The following is an 18,010-nucleotide window of genomic DNA, read 5'->3' as shown; positions in this document are numbered from 1 at the left end:
CAGCGGCTTCGAGTTTTCAAGATACCACGTGACCCACGCCCCAAAGAGGCGTCCCGAAAAACGCTTTTCCTTCATCCTTTTATTTGGATGAATCTGTCGGGCCTTTGTTCTTTTTTCTTCAGGTTCTTTATAAATCTGAGGATGAAGAACGAAAATATAAGAAAATATTTTCAGAAAAGCCAAAAAAATGTATGAAAATAATAAAAGAAAAATTCTTGCAGTCAGCATTTACAACATCAAAAATAATTTCTTTTTCTAAGTTTCATCAATACGTTTTTTCTAGCTGTTTTAATAAAGATAATTCCCCTTTTCCCGGGAAAAATAAATATTTTATTCTTGTCTGAGGGGAGGCAGAGGTCAGGTCAACCTAAACCAGTGACTCATGTTCTCTCCATGCTGGAAATGTGTCTGTTTTTCTGCAGAACAAAGGCGTCACTGTGAGCTGTCAGCCCACGGCTGCTGGAGGAGAACCAGAGGAGTCAAGAACATCCAAAAACAATGACTATTTTTAATCATCCACTTTTCTTGATGACGTTTTGGAACGAAAAAGATTTTAAAAAGTGAATTTTTTTGCTTTTAACTCCTTAACCCTTGTGCTATCCTATGACCCCCCCCCCCCCTTCCATTGAGGTGTTCTCCCTACCATGACAAAGGTGGATGGAGGTGGAAAGATTTCATGTAATCCATGGACACCAGTGAAGATCACAAATCATTGAAGAAAAAAGGTTCAGAGCTCTGTCTAGTGGGTCTAGATGACCCAACTCCCAATGTTAAAGTGCCTAGGATAGCACGAGGGTTAAAGTTGAGTAAAAATTATGTCATTTCTCACAAAAATCTTCATCATGAGAATTTTTTCTTTTCAAAAGTAAATTAGCAACTTTTAAAACCCACAAATTAAGGCTTTATCAACATCAAAACCACCCGCCTTTGACCGTTTTATAAAATATTTTTGATTTATTTTGATCATCTTGTAGAGGATTTTGGAAACTTGATTGCAGCCGATGAAACTCCTGTCTGTCTCTGAGCTGCAGCAAACACAGAGTCTCCTTTGAGAAGCTGCTGGAACAACCCTGCTTTCATCTTTCTCAGTGCCTGTGCGCGTGCACGTGCTGCTGTGAGTCTCTGTTCTCCTCACAAAGCCTCCCTTCATGGCTGCAGCCTCTTCCTGGAGCAGAGAAAGACTCCGAATGTTTTCCCGCATTTTTACACGTTTTCTTGAAGCAAACAGTCCAACCAAAACAGACTTTTTATTTAAATGAAAACATGAAATACGAAAAAAGGTAGATGTTTGCTTAAATCTGACTTTGGAAAAGCATCATAAAGATCTGCTACCCTCCTGTGGTGAAATAGTGGAGTTGCACAAACAATCGAAAAGTGACGTTGATTGTGATTAAGAAATGATGTAATATATTTAAATATTATTTAAAATTAACATATTTGAATTAAAGTTTTAAATCTGTTTAAATTTTATTTTAAAACTACATTAAATTAAAACTACTTTACTGTTTGACCGTTTTTCTAATCTTGAATAAGTAAAAAAAAAAAACCTAAATGATAACAACTAACTGAATGATAACCTAACAACTCAAAATCAAAATTCAACTTTATTGACAAAGAACTGTCAAACAAAACCTCAAAGTGCTTCATATAAAGGCGATGCGGGATGAATATTTTTGAAGGTCTTTTTATTTTTATAAATATACGTTTAAATACATTTATATTCACTTTAGTTATAACGCTTTCAATATAAATATATCTTATCTAAATACTTTTGGCCTCTAAATACTTTTAATTTACTGACTTTGAAGTAAGACTATGTGTTTGTAGACCGTGCTACAGCTGTGGACATGTGCAGTTAAATAAAATAAAAACATTAGCCTATACTCTACAGATGATTGGTTTTCCATTATTAAGATTATGTTTATTATTATCATTATTATTATTGTCCAGATTTTTTCAAATATTTCATGATGAAGAAAGTTGTAACATTAAGTTTTCCGTAAAATCAGTTCATTAAAACTGCAGTAAATTATGAAAACAAAAGAATTTATCAATTTGTATATTTTTTAATTTTCATCTTAAAACAATTGTTTAAATGTTAATCCTAAAAACTGACCAATCACCTGAACCAGGTCACCTGTGACATGCGCAGTGAACATTTGAGGCTTTTAAGTTTTTTTTTTTTTTTTTTTTTTTTTTTTTTTATTTGAACTTTAAACATACACATAACTACACACAAAGAAGAGAAAGAAAAAGAAAAGAAAATAAATAACTAAAACAAAATATATAGAATTGTAGTTTACAATACTAGGGATTGTGATACAGCTTGTGATCTTCAATGAAAATACACAGTTTTATTGCATTTTTGTTTTTCATCAATGTCAGAGATTTAAAATATAAACTGATTTCTTTAAAAAATGTATTGAATAACGGTTTGTTTTTTAAGAATCTGCACTTGTGAATGAAAAATTTACCAGATATCAACAAGGTATTGAATGTCAAATCAAATAGATTATCACCAGAAACTACTCCAAATAATATACTGTGCTTTTGTAAGTGAATAGAAATAGGGAAGGGAAACTTTGAAGAGCACCAAAAAAATAAATCCTCCCAAAAACTGTAAACATACATACATTCAAAAAACAAATGATCAAGTGTTTCAATATTTGTATCACAAAAAGAACAGTTATTCTCTGGAAAACCAAAACGTATGTGTAACAGTTCTTTGCATGGATAGACTGCGTTCATTATTTTAAAATGGATTTCTTTGTATTTTGGGAAAATTGGATATTTAATGAACTGAGACCTCAACTTGCTTATTTCCTCTCCTGTGTAATGCTGTGACATAGAATGATTTTTGTCAGATGTTGGAAACAGTTCTCTAACAAATAAGGATCGTATAAATGAGTTTGGAAGTTTTGAATTAACCGGTCGACCATCAAACAACAGAGAGGGAAGCTGAACTTGAACATATTGAACCAAACTGGAGGACATTTGGATCAAAGTCTGAGGGATTGCTTTGATCACATTGTTATATTGTTTTCTATCATTTAATTTAAACTTACTGGAAAAAGTTTCAAATGAGATAATGTTTCCATTGTCATTCATAATATGTAGTAATGACCAAATTCCGTTATCAAACCAATTTTTGTAAAATATAGATTTGTTTCTGCATAACACATACCGACAGTTCCATATGGGAGTATTGTGTGGACTAAAGTTATGTTTGTATATGAGTTTCCAGTACAGTAACACCTGCTGATGATAAGTAGAAAGTTTAATAGGAAGTTTTCTGTAATCAAAGTCACATTTTAGAAGCAACTCAATACCCCCTAGATGAGAGAAGATGTTTGAAGGAATATGAAACCACATATTTCTTTCATTTTGCAGAAAAGACCTAAGCCAATTTATTTTAATCATACCATCCAAACTTTCAAAGTCTATGGCTTTAAGTCCACCTGCACTGTAATCCTGAATTATTGTTCCTTTTTTTATGTAATGGGTTTTGTTTTTCCAGATGAAGTTGAAATTGGCCTGGTTTATTGCTTTCCTTGCAGATTTAGGAATTGGGAGTGAATATGCTGGATAAATGAATCTGGATAAACATTCTAATTTAGTTAAAAACACTCTGCCCAGAATAGAAATGTCTCGCTGTGACCACATGTTTAAATTGACTTTACATTTTTCTAAAGTTTTCCATAAGTTCATTTCCTCCATTGTTTTGCTGTCTTTGCTGATATGAACACCAAGATATTTCACAACAGTCCTAACAGGAATGTTATGAATTACTGACTGATCAGAATGGTGAACTGGTAATAATTCACATTTGCTAAGATTTAGTTTTAAACCAGATGCTTTAGAGAAGAAATCTACGGTCTGAATGATCTCAGGTATTTGATGACTGTCCTTCATGAATATGGCAGTGTCGTCTGCCAGCTGAGTGATGGCTAACTGTTCTCCCAGAACATTGAGTTTACTGAAACCAGAGTTTTTAATAAGTATTGATAACATTTCTGTTGCTGTTATAAAAAGTAACGGTGAAATTGGACAACCTTGTTTAATTCCTTTGTTAATTAAAAACCTGGGAGAAATGCCATTTGGTAAAATAACTACACTGTTTGTATCATTATAGATTGTTTGAACAAAACTTATGAAATTAGGTCCAAATCCAAATATTTCTAAAGTCTGAAACATAAATTTGTGTTCAACCGTGTCAAAGGCTTTGAAGAAATCCAAAAATAAAATGAAGCCATCATCCTCAATTAATTGATTATAGTCAATCAGATCAAGAACTAACCGGATATTATTGTGAATTGAACGTCCTTTTAAGAATCCTGATTGTGTGTCTGAGATGATCTGATTCAGTCCTGTTTTTAATCTAGATGCATAAATGTTGGTTAAAATTTTATAATCACTATTAAGGAGGGATATTGGCCTCAAATTATCAATTAGTCTGGCGTCTTTCCCAGGTTTAGGAATCAGGGTGATGACGCCCTGCTTCATGGTAGTTGGAAGGATGTTCAACTCAGAAATTTCCTTTATGACCAACAGAAACTGCTCTTTCAAGTGATCCCAGAAATGTCTGTAAAAGTTAATAGTAAGCCCATCAGATCCTGGAGATTTATCTAAAGCTAAACTTCTCATGGCTTTTTCTGCTTCTTCCAGAGTGATTTCTGCTTCACACACTTGTTTAAAGTTTTCATCCACTTTAGGAGTCAAATCCTTGATGTAATTAAAGAAGCAATCAGCATCCTGAGATGAATAAGAGGAAGAGTACAACCCGCTGTAAAACTGGAAAATTTCTCTCTTAATTTCCTCCGTATTTGTACTTTCCCTGCCATTAATTACTAATTTGTTAACAGCATTTTTCTCTTGTCGCCTTTTTTCTAGTCTACAGAAGTAAGCCGAACTTTTCTCTCCCTCTTCAACCCATTTAGCTCTGGATCTAATAAAAGCACCTTTGGCTTTAGAGACGTACATGTTATCCAGCGAGGTTTGCAATAATGAAAGTCTCTGTTTCTCACCTTCACTCAATAGAGATTTACAACAAATAGAGTTAATTTCTCTGATAATTTCCATTTCTTTTTGTTTTCCATCTTTACTCAATCTTTTGCTGTGAGTTATGGAAATCTGTCTTGCTTTGAATTTAAAAAATTCCCATTTGTCCCTCTGAGTGGTAAACTGTCTGTCTTTAGTTATCTTTTGGATTTCATTTATAATCGCTTGAGAATAAACTTCATCCTCCAATAGACTAGAGTTGAACTTCCAGTAACCTTTGTTTATAGGATTATTGCGAGGTTGAATAATAAGTTTAATCATAGAATGATCTGTTAATGGTGCAGCAGAAATATTGGCTATTGATGTAAAATTCTGTTGATTTTCATTTGTTAACCAAAAATCCAACCTAGATTTAGCAGATCCGTCCGGTTTAAACCAGGTGAACGCTCGAACATCAGGATTATCACGGCGCCAGACATCAGAAACATTTAAATCTCTACATAAATGAAGAAGAACTGGATTATAATGATGATTTTGAAATGCTGAGGGAAATCTGTCAAGGTATTCATTTTCCACCATATTAAAATCACCTCCAATGATGAGATTATTGCTAGGATATCTTTGGTTTAGCTCTTTAACAGAATTTGTAAAATCTGAAAACATGATTTTGTTTTGCGCTGCAGAGTTATATCCATATACATTTCCCAGAATAATAAATTTATCATCTTTCATAAAAACGCAAATCAACCAGTGACCAGAACCATCTCTTTTTGTAACTAAAAGCTTGCCAGAAAAATTATTCAGCAGTATAGCGACCCCTGCTGACCGATTGGTGCCATGAGAGAAAAGGATCTTATCTCCCCACTGATTGGCCCAAAACTTTTCATCAGTCTCGTTGGAGTGAGTTTCTTGTAAACAACAACATTGAACTTTTTGGTTTTTGCAAAATAAAAAAAGTGATTTTCTTTTAACAGAATCCCTAATACCCCTAGTATTTAGCGAAATGAAAGACCACACAGAACTTAAAGACATAAAATAAAACACAGAAGGATATAAACAAAAAAAACGAGAAAATTTAAGATAAAAGAAGCTGGTGTCTTAAATTAAGGGTTAGCTGTGCCCCTAACTATTTACTAAATATGAAACTGAGAATTTTACCATTATATGATGATTTTCATGAAAATGTTTCACTGGAAAACAGTATAAATTGTTATAACAAATTATATAACCATATTAATTAAAACCTTTCGCATCTTAGAAAAAATACTTTAAAAAAAGGTAAAATGTAAAAATAAAGGATAAAATACTTAACTTAGATTTGCTCTATTATGTAAACTAAATGACTCAAATGTTAAAACTTAGAATAACTAGAGTAAAAAACAATTTAAACAGAACGATATGAACTCTTTAATGCAAAATAGGTAGGTCACCTCCTTGTAAATATTTCACTCCACAGTGACTCTAGTCCCATTGATGTATCCCACATGGCCCCTGTAATAAACGTTCTTCCCTTCAGCTCGGGCCCGCTCCATCTTGGGCCAGACGGCCGCTCGAGCTTCTCGGTCTGCTTTGCTGAAGTCCTCCTTGAAGCGGATCCCCAGGTCTTTGCAGATCTGGCAGTTCTTGGTGATCTTCCAGAAAGCATCTCTATGGCGCCTCGTGACGAACTGCAGGATCACCTGGCGATGTCTTCCTTCCTCCCTCCTCCCCAGTCGATGAACCGTGTCCACCGTCGTGTCCATCGCGTCTGCCCACTGTGGTGCGATTTTGGACAGGATTCCAACCACATGTTCCCTGATGTTCTCCTCATCCTTTTCTTTCAGTCCATGAATTTTCAAGTTCCATCTTCGTTTGTATCTTTCCAGATCGGCAACTTTTTCCTTCAGTTCCAGGTTCTCTTTCACGATCCTTGGGATTTCTCTTTCCAACGTTGCGATCTTTGCCTTACAGTCTTTTATTTCAGCCGCGTTCATCTCAACGAGCCGGGAGATGTTTGCCACCATTACGGTGTTTTCACGCAGCTGACTTCCAAAATCTTCTATTTTGGACGTCAGCCTTTCAATTGCAGCCAAAACCGCATCTTCAGATCTGGAAATACTAGACTCCTGTCCCGCTTTCACCTTCAAAGGTGGTCCCGTGGACTTTGTGGGAGTAGGTGGTGGTTTCCTTTTCACACTAGAAGCGACGTCCATCTGGGAATAGTCATGCTCGCTCATCATGGCCGACGGCTGCAAAGTTGGAGCTTGCTTCGGACTTGTTTTTTTCGTCGCCATTAAGCAGAAAAAGGGGAACTCACCAAGATGTTTTTTTTTCCCAAAACGAAGATAAAGTTAACGCGCAACTGCTCTCCAGTCAAACCGTTCTCTCTCAGTTTTCAAATTCTGACATTTACCGTGCAGATCGGGGCAAAAGGCGAGAGCTTAGCGAGAGACGTCCGCTCAGTCCGCCATCCCAGCCGGAACCTTGAGGCTTTTAAGTTGTTAGATAACTTTTGATTACATTTCGTCCAATCAGAGGCGCGTCACTTAGACCCCTGGACCAATCAGAGAGCAGTGCGCCTGTAAGGAGCCCCCGAGGGGATATGCAGGGCCAGTCTGTCATGACTGCTCGGTTCCGACGCCCCACGTCTCCGCGGGATCAGACATGAACCGGGGACAGGTGGAACCAGCGGAGAACTTTGGAGCTCACACAGAACCGGAGTCCGGCTGAGCCTCTCCGTCATGGCTCGAAGTCGAACCGGTTCCGGGACCCTCCTGACCCGGCGGAACCCCCGGCTGGACTCCTTCCTGAAGCGGAACACGGACCGGGAACTGTATGAACGGATCCGGGCCTCCGAACCGTGCGTGGTGGTGTCGGACAGCATCCACAGGGTCTACATGCACGTGGTTCTGAGCGACGAGCGCGTGTACCTCACCGAGTTCTCTCCGCGCACACTCATCACGGCCGCGAGCTTGAGGTGCGTGCGCAGCATCCAGCTGGTGAGTTCTGATCAAAGTGATGGAAAATGATGTTTAGGCAAAGCAGGCAGCTGCAGTGCATCATGGGAGAAGGTCCCGCGCGCGTTTATAACCGAAAATGGACAAAACGGACTAAAAATCCTGAAATGTTGCTCTAGTTCTTTTATTTCGCATCCAATTAAAGTTTTTTTTAGTTTAATTATATTGTACTTCATAGTTATTCTGAATCCTCGACGGTTGTTCAAGTATTTAAATATATTTTTAACGTAAAAACTCTGAATTTATTAGAATTAAACGCCTAGAGAAATAAAACAGTTGTAAACGCATTTTTATATAGAAAAAAACGAAGGAAAAATACAATCTAGATCTCAAATCTGCAATAAATGCAATTCATATAATCGAACAATTACAAATAACCTATATAAAAAAAACAAAAGTACTACATTCATCCTTTAATGTTTTTAAACTCATCAAAACAAAAGAAAGTTTTGGGAATTAAAAAAATAAATCTAATAAAAAAAACACATTATAAAACCTAATGGTGTCATTTATTTGATGCTACGCAAAAAATATGAATTTTATTCTGAAGGAGACTTTTTTCCACAATTCTGAACATTGTTCTGTTGATTTTAGTAAAGTAGAACCTTTAAGTCCAGAACTCATCATCATATCAGAATATTTATGTTTCTTCTCAATTTTATTATTTAAAAAGTGTGTAATGTTCTAGTAATGGATTTCTTTATTGTGGTTTCTTCCCTATAATGTTATATTTAGATTTTTTTTAACCCCAAAAATAATTAATTTACTCTGATAATAACCAGGATTGTAAAATATAATACTGTGTTTAACATCAATGTACTGTAGTTTCAGAGGTTAATTTAGTATTATTTAACATTGTTATGAACTACTTGTGTTAAAACCTTTAGTTATATAATAAAAATACTTTTTGTTGTTTTTATCATCCCTGTGTTTACATTCCTCCATAGGTTAAAATGATGCAGGACACTTTCCATGAGTTACCTGCTTGACAGATGTGATCTAAACAAAAAAAAAGTAAAGTAAAAATTTAGAGTTTTAAAGAAACAGTAAACTTGACATTTTTCCACTAATGGTTTCATTGTTTGTTTTGAAATTAAAAGAGTGTTTCAAGAAGCTTCCCCTAATTTTTCTCTGAGTAAACTAAACTATTTTTGTTTAAAACTTAATGTTTTTGTCTGTTAATGGCTAAAACCGATCCATATATTTACTTTACGCATTTTTAAAACTACATTTAAACCCTAAAATATAAAGAAAGGCAGCTTTTAGTGTTGATGTAAAATAAAAACAATCCTTCTGAGTAAAATGACATAATCATCTACATAATCAACCAGATGCCTTTTCCTTTCACACCTCCTCTTTCTTAAATTAAACCGAATCTCCTCCGTTTGTCTTTTGAAACTGAACGTCCACAAAAGCCGATTATGGGATTAAGAAACTGCCGTCCTGAGAGTATTTTTAACCTCAGTGAGCAAAGTTTAAAACGGTTTCAGCAGCCGTCACCTCCTCCTTATATGTATAGCCTTATAGCCTGAGCCGCCGCCGCCTCCTCCTCCTCCTCCTCCTCCTCCTCCTCCTCCTCCTCCTCCTCCTCCGCTCAGTTTCTAATGATGACCAAAAAGGAGGAAATTCAAAGTCTCCTCCTCGCTTTGACTCTGTTGAAAACCTTCTTTCCTGCTCTGTCCTTCAGCTGGTTTTTCATTCTTCTCACCTGTGCAGGTGAACGACTTCCCAGACTTCCTCAGTGGGAAGGACAGGGAGCGCTGCCAGCACATTTGCATCACCTACATCGCAGAAAAGCCGGAAGGGAGGAGACCTGATGGGGAGGGGCTTCCCTCTGCAGCTCCGCCCTCCCGCAGGTCCAGCTACTGCCCCACCCCCACCTCAACAGGTCAATAGGAACGCACAAGAGGTTTTTGAAGAGGCGCAGATAAACGCTTGAACTCCAGGAAGTGACGGATTTCATTTAGACGAAAGAGTTTACTCAGACGGAAAAATCTGTGACTTGATCCTGGTGAAAAGAGAGTGAAGCTCAGGTGTTCTGCATGTCTGCACATCTCCTGTAACCCTAACCGCTCCCTCTCTCCCAGACAGGATATCCTGCAGAAAGGTGAGCGCACCTGAGTGGACCTCCCACTCAGTCATCTCCGAGACACCTGAGCCTCCACAGAAAAAAAACCCTCCTGATCCAAGAGGCTAATCAGATTCTTTTCCTCCTGTCGGATGGTTGTCATGGAGACGGCAAACTGAGCTGCGATTCAGGAGTTTAGTCCTGCGGCGGTCTGGATGATGTCATCAGGTTTTCTCTGTAGGACAGCTCTGCATTAGTGCATCCTGAGCGTCCGCCGCGTCTCAGGTATCTCATGACTTATTCACAGTGAGGGCGGTTTTCCTCAATCGGGCCGCCGCCACTTTGAAAATGTCGTGTTCTCGCCGGACATCCTGGGAATATTATGGCACTGATAAAACACGGTCCAAAATTCCCAGCAGTCAGTGCAAAAATGTTTGGTTCCTGCTGTCAGAGAAGGATCGACCAGGTATTACAGCCACAGGTCACAGCTCAACGTTGGCGTGTGTTCAGTAAAAACAGACTTTTGTGTCCGGCCATTTTATTAGAAACACCTGTCCAGCTGCTTGTAAATGCAATAAAATTAGCCAATCACACGGCAGTAACTGGATGCATTTATGTAGACGCAGTCCAGACAATCTGCTGCAGTTCAAACCTAATAAAGTGGTCGGTCAGTGTAGATGGATCATAAAACATCTTGGTTCCAATTAATGCCAAAACTGAGCAAACCCCACATTCCTTTTCATGCAACTGCATTTCAAAACTTTTATAATTAGTCAGGTATAACCTGGTATAACTAATATTCAATTAGCATCAAAGCTAAGATTGAGTTACGGGTGAGAAAACTGCTTTTCTTTGTTAGAATTAAAACGTTTTTTTCATCCAAAATGTGGAGCCAGACCCTGCAAACGGTTCAGCAACCAAACTTAAAGTCACTGGAGCTGAATCCAGGCCAGAGATGTTTTCTGCTGCAGCTTCCACGTCGTTTGCATGAACAGAAGCATCAAAAGACGCATTTGAGATGGAAATATGTAGGAATATGAAGGGTTCACAAACAAAATACGTGTGATGCTTCTGATGGTTTCATGGTGAGGGTTCAGAGACCGCAGCATCGAGTGGAAACTATGAGCTGAAGACTTGGTTCTCCTCCACCTCCTCCTCATCCTCTTCAGGAGGCGGTGCTGAAAGTAATTAAACGCTCAAACCTTCCTTATGGCACCTTTGACCGGCCGCATGGATTACAGCATCTGAAGAAGAGTTTAACCAGATTCAGACTTTAAATCTTTAGGAGGCTGAAGACAAACTAAGCAGCTCAGACCCCTTAGCTAACATAAGTGGTGCAACAAAAATGGCGAGCAATGTCGGAGCTATCCAGCCGTACAGTCTGGAGCCAGATGGCGTCTTTGTGGACGTCGAGGTCCACAAAAAAAACTCCATCAAAGGAGGTTTTGTGTTTTTAAAGCTTCACTTCAAAAATGGAAAGGATAATAAACAGAAAAAAATAAGTCCAGGAATGTTTTTTGTTTTTTTAAAACAAAAAGTATTTTTGTCGTTTTGAAAATATCCACTTTAGTTTTAAAATGTAAAAATCTAAAGATCCATAAATCTTGAAAAGTGATTTCCGTTGACGATGTTTGGAAGTCTGAATACAGAACTGGACCTGCAGCACTGATGTCCTGCTTCACCATTGGAATAGACCATCTTAAACCCGTTTCTGACTTTTAAATGAATGCTGTTTCACCCAAAACGGTTCTGCTCACAGCTGCTTTTAAGAACAGCAATAATGGAAAAGAGCTTCACTGCCTTCAGCTTTAGCTTTGCGTTCATCATTCTCTCTGCAGCATCAGTTGGGCTTTCATCTCTGCGTCCAGAAACATCAGATGATGAGAGGCAGGGAATGCAAACACGTTAAATCTGAATGGTTGCCTGGCGACCACAAAAACTCAACATGAGCCGTGTAAACAGCAGAAAGTGTGACCGGGGTTATCAGCCTCGCTGCAGCGACGCCGTTAAACCGTTTCTTCTGAAGCCGAGAGCTTCAGCAGTAAACAAACCCTCAAAGCGTTGTTTCCTTCTGTCTGCTGAAGGGAGGAGCGCCCCCCGGTGTTGAAGTCAACTCGCTCTGCTTCCTGCCCAAACCCGGAGGCTCTGGGGCTCGTGAGGGCCCCCCGTCCTCCTTCCACGCCGCCCTCGTTTTACTCCACCTCACCCTCAAAGGACGGCCGGAAGACACCGGAGAGCAGTCAGGTACGACGCCGACTGTCACAAGTAGGGATGAACCCTCAGGTCGGTTATGAGGCGCCGAGAGAAAAGTCACGTCCTGGAAGGAAACAGAAAACAATCTGCTCCCTCCAACATAAAAGCAGCAGACGCTGACAGAGCAAACCGGAAAGAAACAAGTGAACAGCCAGACATGAAGCTAGGAGACTCACTTCAAACTCTTCATCTGAAAAGTAGGTCAATCTGAGCCGAAAGAGATGAAAGACACGCCCAGTCTGACCCCCATCTTTCTGTTCCACCTCCATGTTTGGTGGGACTGAGTCAAATTAGAGCATGAAACCCAGCATGGAGCCCTATGGTGCACCGTAGGTGATTCTGGTGCGAGTTGGATAAATTAACACGTCCAGAACCTCCATTAGGAGCTTTTGACCTTTTTTATGAATGAACTGAATTCACTTCATCTTTTAGCATCAGAGGCTCTACAGGCATTCAAACAGGAAGACTTTCAGATCAGAACCACTGCGCTAAAGTTATTTTCTTACCAACCTCCAGCTTTAGTTTGAAAGAAATGCAGATATTTGAGAATCATTTTAAAAAATAGTTGTTTTTAAAGATCGCTGAGGCTGATTGGATGAAATTTCAGGTGACCCGGAGGTTTGGCTCGGTTCTGTCCAGACTGCTGAGACGGGAGAACGTAAACGAGGCAGAGGAGAAGGAGGCGGAGCTTCATCTTTACGCCGTTTCCCTGACATCCAGAATTTACTTCCACCTGCAGAGCATTTGGAGCAGCTTCCTCATCGTGAGTCAGTTCTGTGTTTGACCAGCAGAGGGAGCCATTGAGCCTTTCTCCTGTGTATGGGATGGATGAAAAACCAACTCTTAAACTGTTAAACTTGTTAACAAAGGCTCTGAAATATCAGCATGCTTTGAGCAGCAGCGCAACACACATCACCTGGTTTCAGGTGCTTTTGAAGAAACGTGACTTGCGGAGACGCCACGGAGAAACAAAACTATTCACAGATAGTTTCCTCTTCAGGTTTGACTCAAACATCTGACTTTACTGCCTTTGTGTTCAGAGGTCCACTCTGATGCTGGATCTGCGCGAAAGGAGGTGTGCTGGATCACCTGACCCATTAGCTCCGCCCCTCAGGTGACAAAAGTCAACAGAACCTTACCCTGACTTCACAGTAAGCCTTTGCTGCAAACCTGGGGGATTATTTCTGGCTCACAGCTTCTGGGTTTGTTTACAGCTGGGAGAGGACGGCTCACCTGTTCGGTCAGCTGCGCTCTGAGCTCCTGCGGGACGACATCGGCGTGGAGAGCTTGTACCTGCAGCTGCAGGAGCTCAGGACGGCTGCTCACCGCAGCGTCACGCTGCGCAGACTCTTCTGGAAGGTCAGACCCAATCACCGATGATCAGAACCAGTCTGAGGCGCAGAGATCGTGGGGGAAAAAAAATTCTACATCAACCCTTGCAACCCACAGAAAAACTAAAGGAGCCTGGGTTTTTTTGTGTTTTTGTGTTTCAGTCCGGTGAGGTCTGCGACTTCCTGGTTCAGACTCTGGAGGAATGTCTTCACGGCTCCCAAAGCATCAGAGGAGTTTTAACAGCAGATCAGCTTCTGTAAGACTCATTTGAGGGAAGCGTTTGGTGACTTTAGCTCAATCCAGGTTTATAAATAGAAGGTCAAACACACCGGCGGCGTGAGACACGTGAATGTGTACCATCTTAACCCTGTAACATCGGCGCTTTAGCTCCAGGGATGACCTTCTTTCGACCACCGTAACTCTTCAGCTCTGCATTTTTATGACACCAAATATAAAGCACACATCTGTTTGTGCTCACCCATACAGTTTAACAGCAACCTGCTGTTTTCCTGCAGACTCGGCGCTCTGATTGTCCAGACGCTCGCCATCATGTTCAGGGAGACGGAGGTTGAGGAGGCCAGAGTCAACGTCCTCTCTGTCGGAAAGTAAACGCTCAACCAGTCTGGAGCAAAAGATCCGTTCATGAAAACTGTTCTCTGAAAAACTCTGTTTCCCTTCTGTTGGCGTGCTCAATTCAGGAGCCGCTCCGGAGCGGGATCTTGAATTGTGCACGCCAACAGAAGGGAAAAAGACGACTGTGGGTTTGAACGCCACCTGAACCGAGTGTCTGTGTCTGGTCCTGCAGAGGAGCTCTGACCTCCAGAATGCTGCTCGCCTTGATTTGTGATCCCCAAACAAAGAACCAGGAACCACCGCTGGACTCCAAGGTCAGTGAATCCTTAAATCCTAAAGTTAAAGTCCCATCAGCTGCACCTAGGTGAGGGACATTTGTTCTCCGCATTTGACCCACCCCCTGGGGGAGTGGTGAGCTGCAGACACAGCCGCACTCAGGAACCATTTACAGAAAACTATTCATGCATCGCCTCAGAAATGCACAAAGACGGATGCTAACACAGTTACCGCTAGTTACAGACGCAGACTTGAAGCTATGTTCAATCCTGCCTTAGCGACATGCATTCACACGACCACTTCCAACTATGGAAATGTGCGTTTCGGGCTTCTGCCTAAAAACTCCAGCATGCGCACATTGCCACGCCCCTTTTTAAATACTGTTTTCGGTCTCCAGGTACCATTGAACGCGCGTTGAAAGTTAAACCAGATCGAGCTGTGAGCAGTCGAGATTCGGCAGTGACGTATGGATGACGTCCTTTTCAGAACACAGAAGTACCAACAGTTTCAAAGTTGATTATGGAGGGAAAATGAATAAATGCGGTTTGTTCCTGGCCAGAATGATACGACGCCAAATCTTTCATGGAGCAAGATTCGGGAGATTCGCACCACTTCTAACTGCAGGTGGCAGACATGCGGCAGTATGGGGTAGCGACAGTCCAGTCTGCACGCCTTATGCCAAACGCCTGTTCAAGAATGTGCGTTGCCCAGTGTGAACGTAGCTGTAGAGTTTTTCAGGCCAGGAAGCAGCTTCATTCAGACAAAGCGGCACAAACTGCATCCACTGCTGTCTGGTGCCAATGTCCTTAATACTCAAAAAAGACATTTAAAGAAACTGTAGGTTTTTATTCTAAAATCATCTGTAGATGAGGATGGATTTTCTTTAAGAGCTGCTAGTGTTTAAACTCATTTCCCACGGTTGTTTTTGTGTCAGCTTCCGTCCTTACGTGAAGAATACCTGGATGCTGCCGGCTCTCTGCTCTTTGAGCTGCTGCTTCTGGGACACCAGGTGGGTCCTGAGTCAGCTTTTCTTTAAGCACAACGTGATGCTTTAGCATTGTAGCTGTAGTTCATCGTTAGCTAAGGGGTGTGGTCTGGGTTTGAACCCACCATTTGGTGCCATGGTGCTCATGGGCAAAACTAAGGCTGACCTGAAAAATGAATTCTTTATTTACTGAATGAGGAATCAGATGATAACATCAGATGGATTCTTTTTTCCTTAGTTTTAACAGCTTAAAGTAATTACCAAATGAAAACAGTTTTTAAAGCAAACAACTTTTGTTTTGAATTAAAAAGAAGAAAAGTTCTTGTTAAAAATAAAGCACATTAAACAATAAATTGAAGGGATTCATGGTTTTTGTAAATGTATTTATAACCGCTTCATGAATTCAAACATGAAACTACTGCTAGAAAACAGATTTTACCCCTTGATGCCCTCAGCTGTAAGAAACCATTGAGCTGATTTGGTTAAAGGCATCAACCAAATGAAAGAAAAACGAATATTTCCAAAGATGTTTTAGGAGTTTCAAACCAGCTGCTGCTTTGCCGTAGCAGATATACAGCCTGATGATGTGAAACGGTGGAAAATTTAACAGTGACTGAATTGATCGGAGCTAAAACAAAATGTTAAAAGGTGGGGAGCACATGATAGAGCCCTGTGGAACTCCACTTTTAATAGTCCGTAAAGACCTGTAATATCTGCTCTGTACAAAGTGAAAGTAAAGACTTCAAATCTAGCAACAAAAAAAACTTAAAGTTTTTCTGTAGCAAAACAATCTTAATTTAGAAAAAGTCTGGTACTAGAATGTTTTTCTTAAAATAAGAATTCCGTATTTATACAATTTTTCAAACCCCTTTGGCAATTTTTTCCCCTTATTTAAAGAAAATATTTTACATTTTGAAAATGTTTTACTCTTTTCTACAGGGCCTGTTTTACAGGATCCTAAACTGTTTCTAATCGAGTCTGGAAAAATAAGAGAGAGATTTTACAGAAGAATTTGTACCTTCACATCCTCAGACTTTGAAATGATACTTTTGAGGATTTGCCATCATTTGTTCTCCTTTTTCCACATCAGACAAGCCGGTGTTTGTCTGCTGGCACCTTCCTGTCTGTGGGCTGGATGCTCAAAGTCCTTCATCCTCATCCTCACCTGGTAATCCTCCTGAAATGTGTTCATGTTTACCAACAAACCCGACTCTGACGTTACTCTGCCCCCTACAGGCCTCGTTTATCAGCTACCAAACCCAGCAGCTGGTTCTGGCCATGGTGGGTCTTCAGGATTCGCTTCCGAGCGCGGCGGACTCGGTGTTGCTGTTCCAGCGCTGTCGCCTCCTGCTGGCCTGCCTGCAGCACAGCAGTCAGCTGGCTCAGCATCTGCAGTCGCACTTCAGGGAAGAATTCAGGTTTGATTTTTTTTTTATTCTGCTACAAACTATTTCTCCATAACTTCCTTTAACGTTTTCAGGAAAATTTGAATTTTAGTTTGATCATGTGACCCTTTTGAAAGGTCAGATAGATAAGATAGTTTCTCTGACTGGCGTCTTTTCTTCCAGGTACATCGTGAAGCCTTTGTGTGCAGAGAAACTTTTGCCTCCGTATCCCATCAGCCCGCCGACTCAGCAGCTGATTGAACAGATTCTGACTCTCCTATTGGACGGCTGATGATAAAGGAACTCCGATTGTCCATGTGATGCTTTAGCTGAAGTGATAACCGGCACAAATCTTTCAGGCCTTAACGACAAAACAACAACATATCTGTGACCTTAGCATGACGTAACAAAATCAGGCCGGCTGCATCATATTGATGAGTCATGACTTCAGCTTCCAAAGGGAAAAACATTCATTTATTGATGAAGATTTAAAGAGTTTGCCTTTAAAAAGGATCCTTTCTGAGCGTCTCAGATAATTTCAAACTAGTTTCTGTTTCACTGTTTATAATGTTTGTTTTTTCCATGTTTGTCTTAGAAAAAACAACGTATGTTTATATGTGAAGGCTGCTAAGGTGAAAATCTACCCCACTAAGGCTTTAGTTTCCTTTCCTGAAACCTAATTTCCAACTTTGCTTTTTAAAAACCCACTCTAAAATAATTGTGTTTTTTAACTTGGAATTTTTCTGATGGAGGACATATGTATTATAGTTGACATTAAAACTGGATTTCTGAGTATTTCTGCTTTCAAAATGTTGAATAAAGGGAAAGGGGGGTGGGGTTGCTCTGGATCACAACTTAGAGGTAAATTTCTACTAAACTATTGCCGCTTTGCAGAAACTACATCCTAGAAAATGACATTTTTTTAAAGATTCTGGCTAAAAAACAGCATAATCATTTCTAATTTAAAAAAAAACACTGGAAACAACAAGAAAATAGATCAGAATACGATTGATGTGAGACTTTACCATTTAGATCAAGAGAATTAATCTGTTCAAAGCTGAAAATAGAACCAGAGATTTTCAGAATATTTTTTTAAACCTTTCAACCATTTAGCAGATGCTTCTGAACAAAGCAGTTCATTGGA

General features: G+C 39.9%; 1 protein-coding gene across 2 annotated transcripts; it reads left to right on the top strand.

The window, feature by feature from the left end:
• The first annotated feature begins 7,556 nt into the window (after positions 1 to 7,556).
• c23h12orf56 (chromosome 23 C12orf56 homolog) lies at positions 7,557 to 17,661 on the top strand. Of its 2 annotated transcripts, XM_004083289.5 has the most exons (14): positions 7,557 to 7,976; positions 9,711 to 9,882; positions 10,086 to 10,101; positions 12,147 to 12,306; positions 12,923 to 13,078; positions 13,356 to 13,429; positions 13,530 to 13,674; positions 13,809 to 13,903; positions 14,163 to 14,252; positions 14,453 to 14,534; positions 15,431 to 15,505; positions 16,572 to 16,649; positions 16,718 to 16,899; positions 17,050 to 17,661. In XM_004083289.5, the coding sequence occupies exons 1-14, from the start codon at positions 7,719 to 7,721 to the stop codon at positions 17,156 to 17,158; spliced, it is 1,692 nt and encodes a 563-aa protein (XP_004083337.1). In that variant the 5' UTR covers positions 7,557 to 7,718; the 3' UTR covers positions 17,159 to 17,661. The 2 variants fall into 2 exon arrangements, with proteins under 2 accessions (XP_004083337.1, XP_078798261.1); XM_078942135.1 differs by lacking the exon at positions 14,163 to 14,252.
• Positions 17,662 to 18,010: the final 349 nt, after the last annotated feature.

This window comes from Oryzias latipes, chromosome 23, assembly GCF_053564925.1.
Source record: "Oryzias latipes strain Hd-rR chromosome 23, Olatipes_Hd-rR_3.1".
Lineage (NCBI taxonomy): Eukaryota > Metazoa > Chordata > Actinopteri > Beloniformes > Adrianichthyidae > Oryzias > Oryzias latipes.
This window is presented reverse-complemented; position numbering and strand designations above follow the sequence as displayed.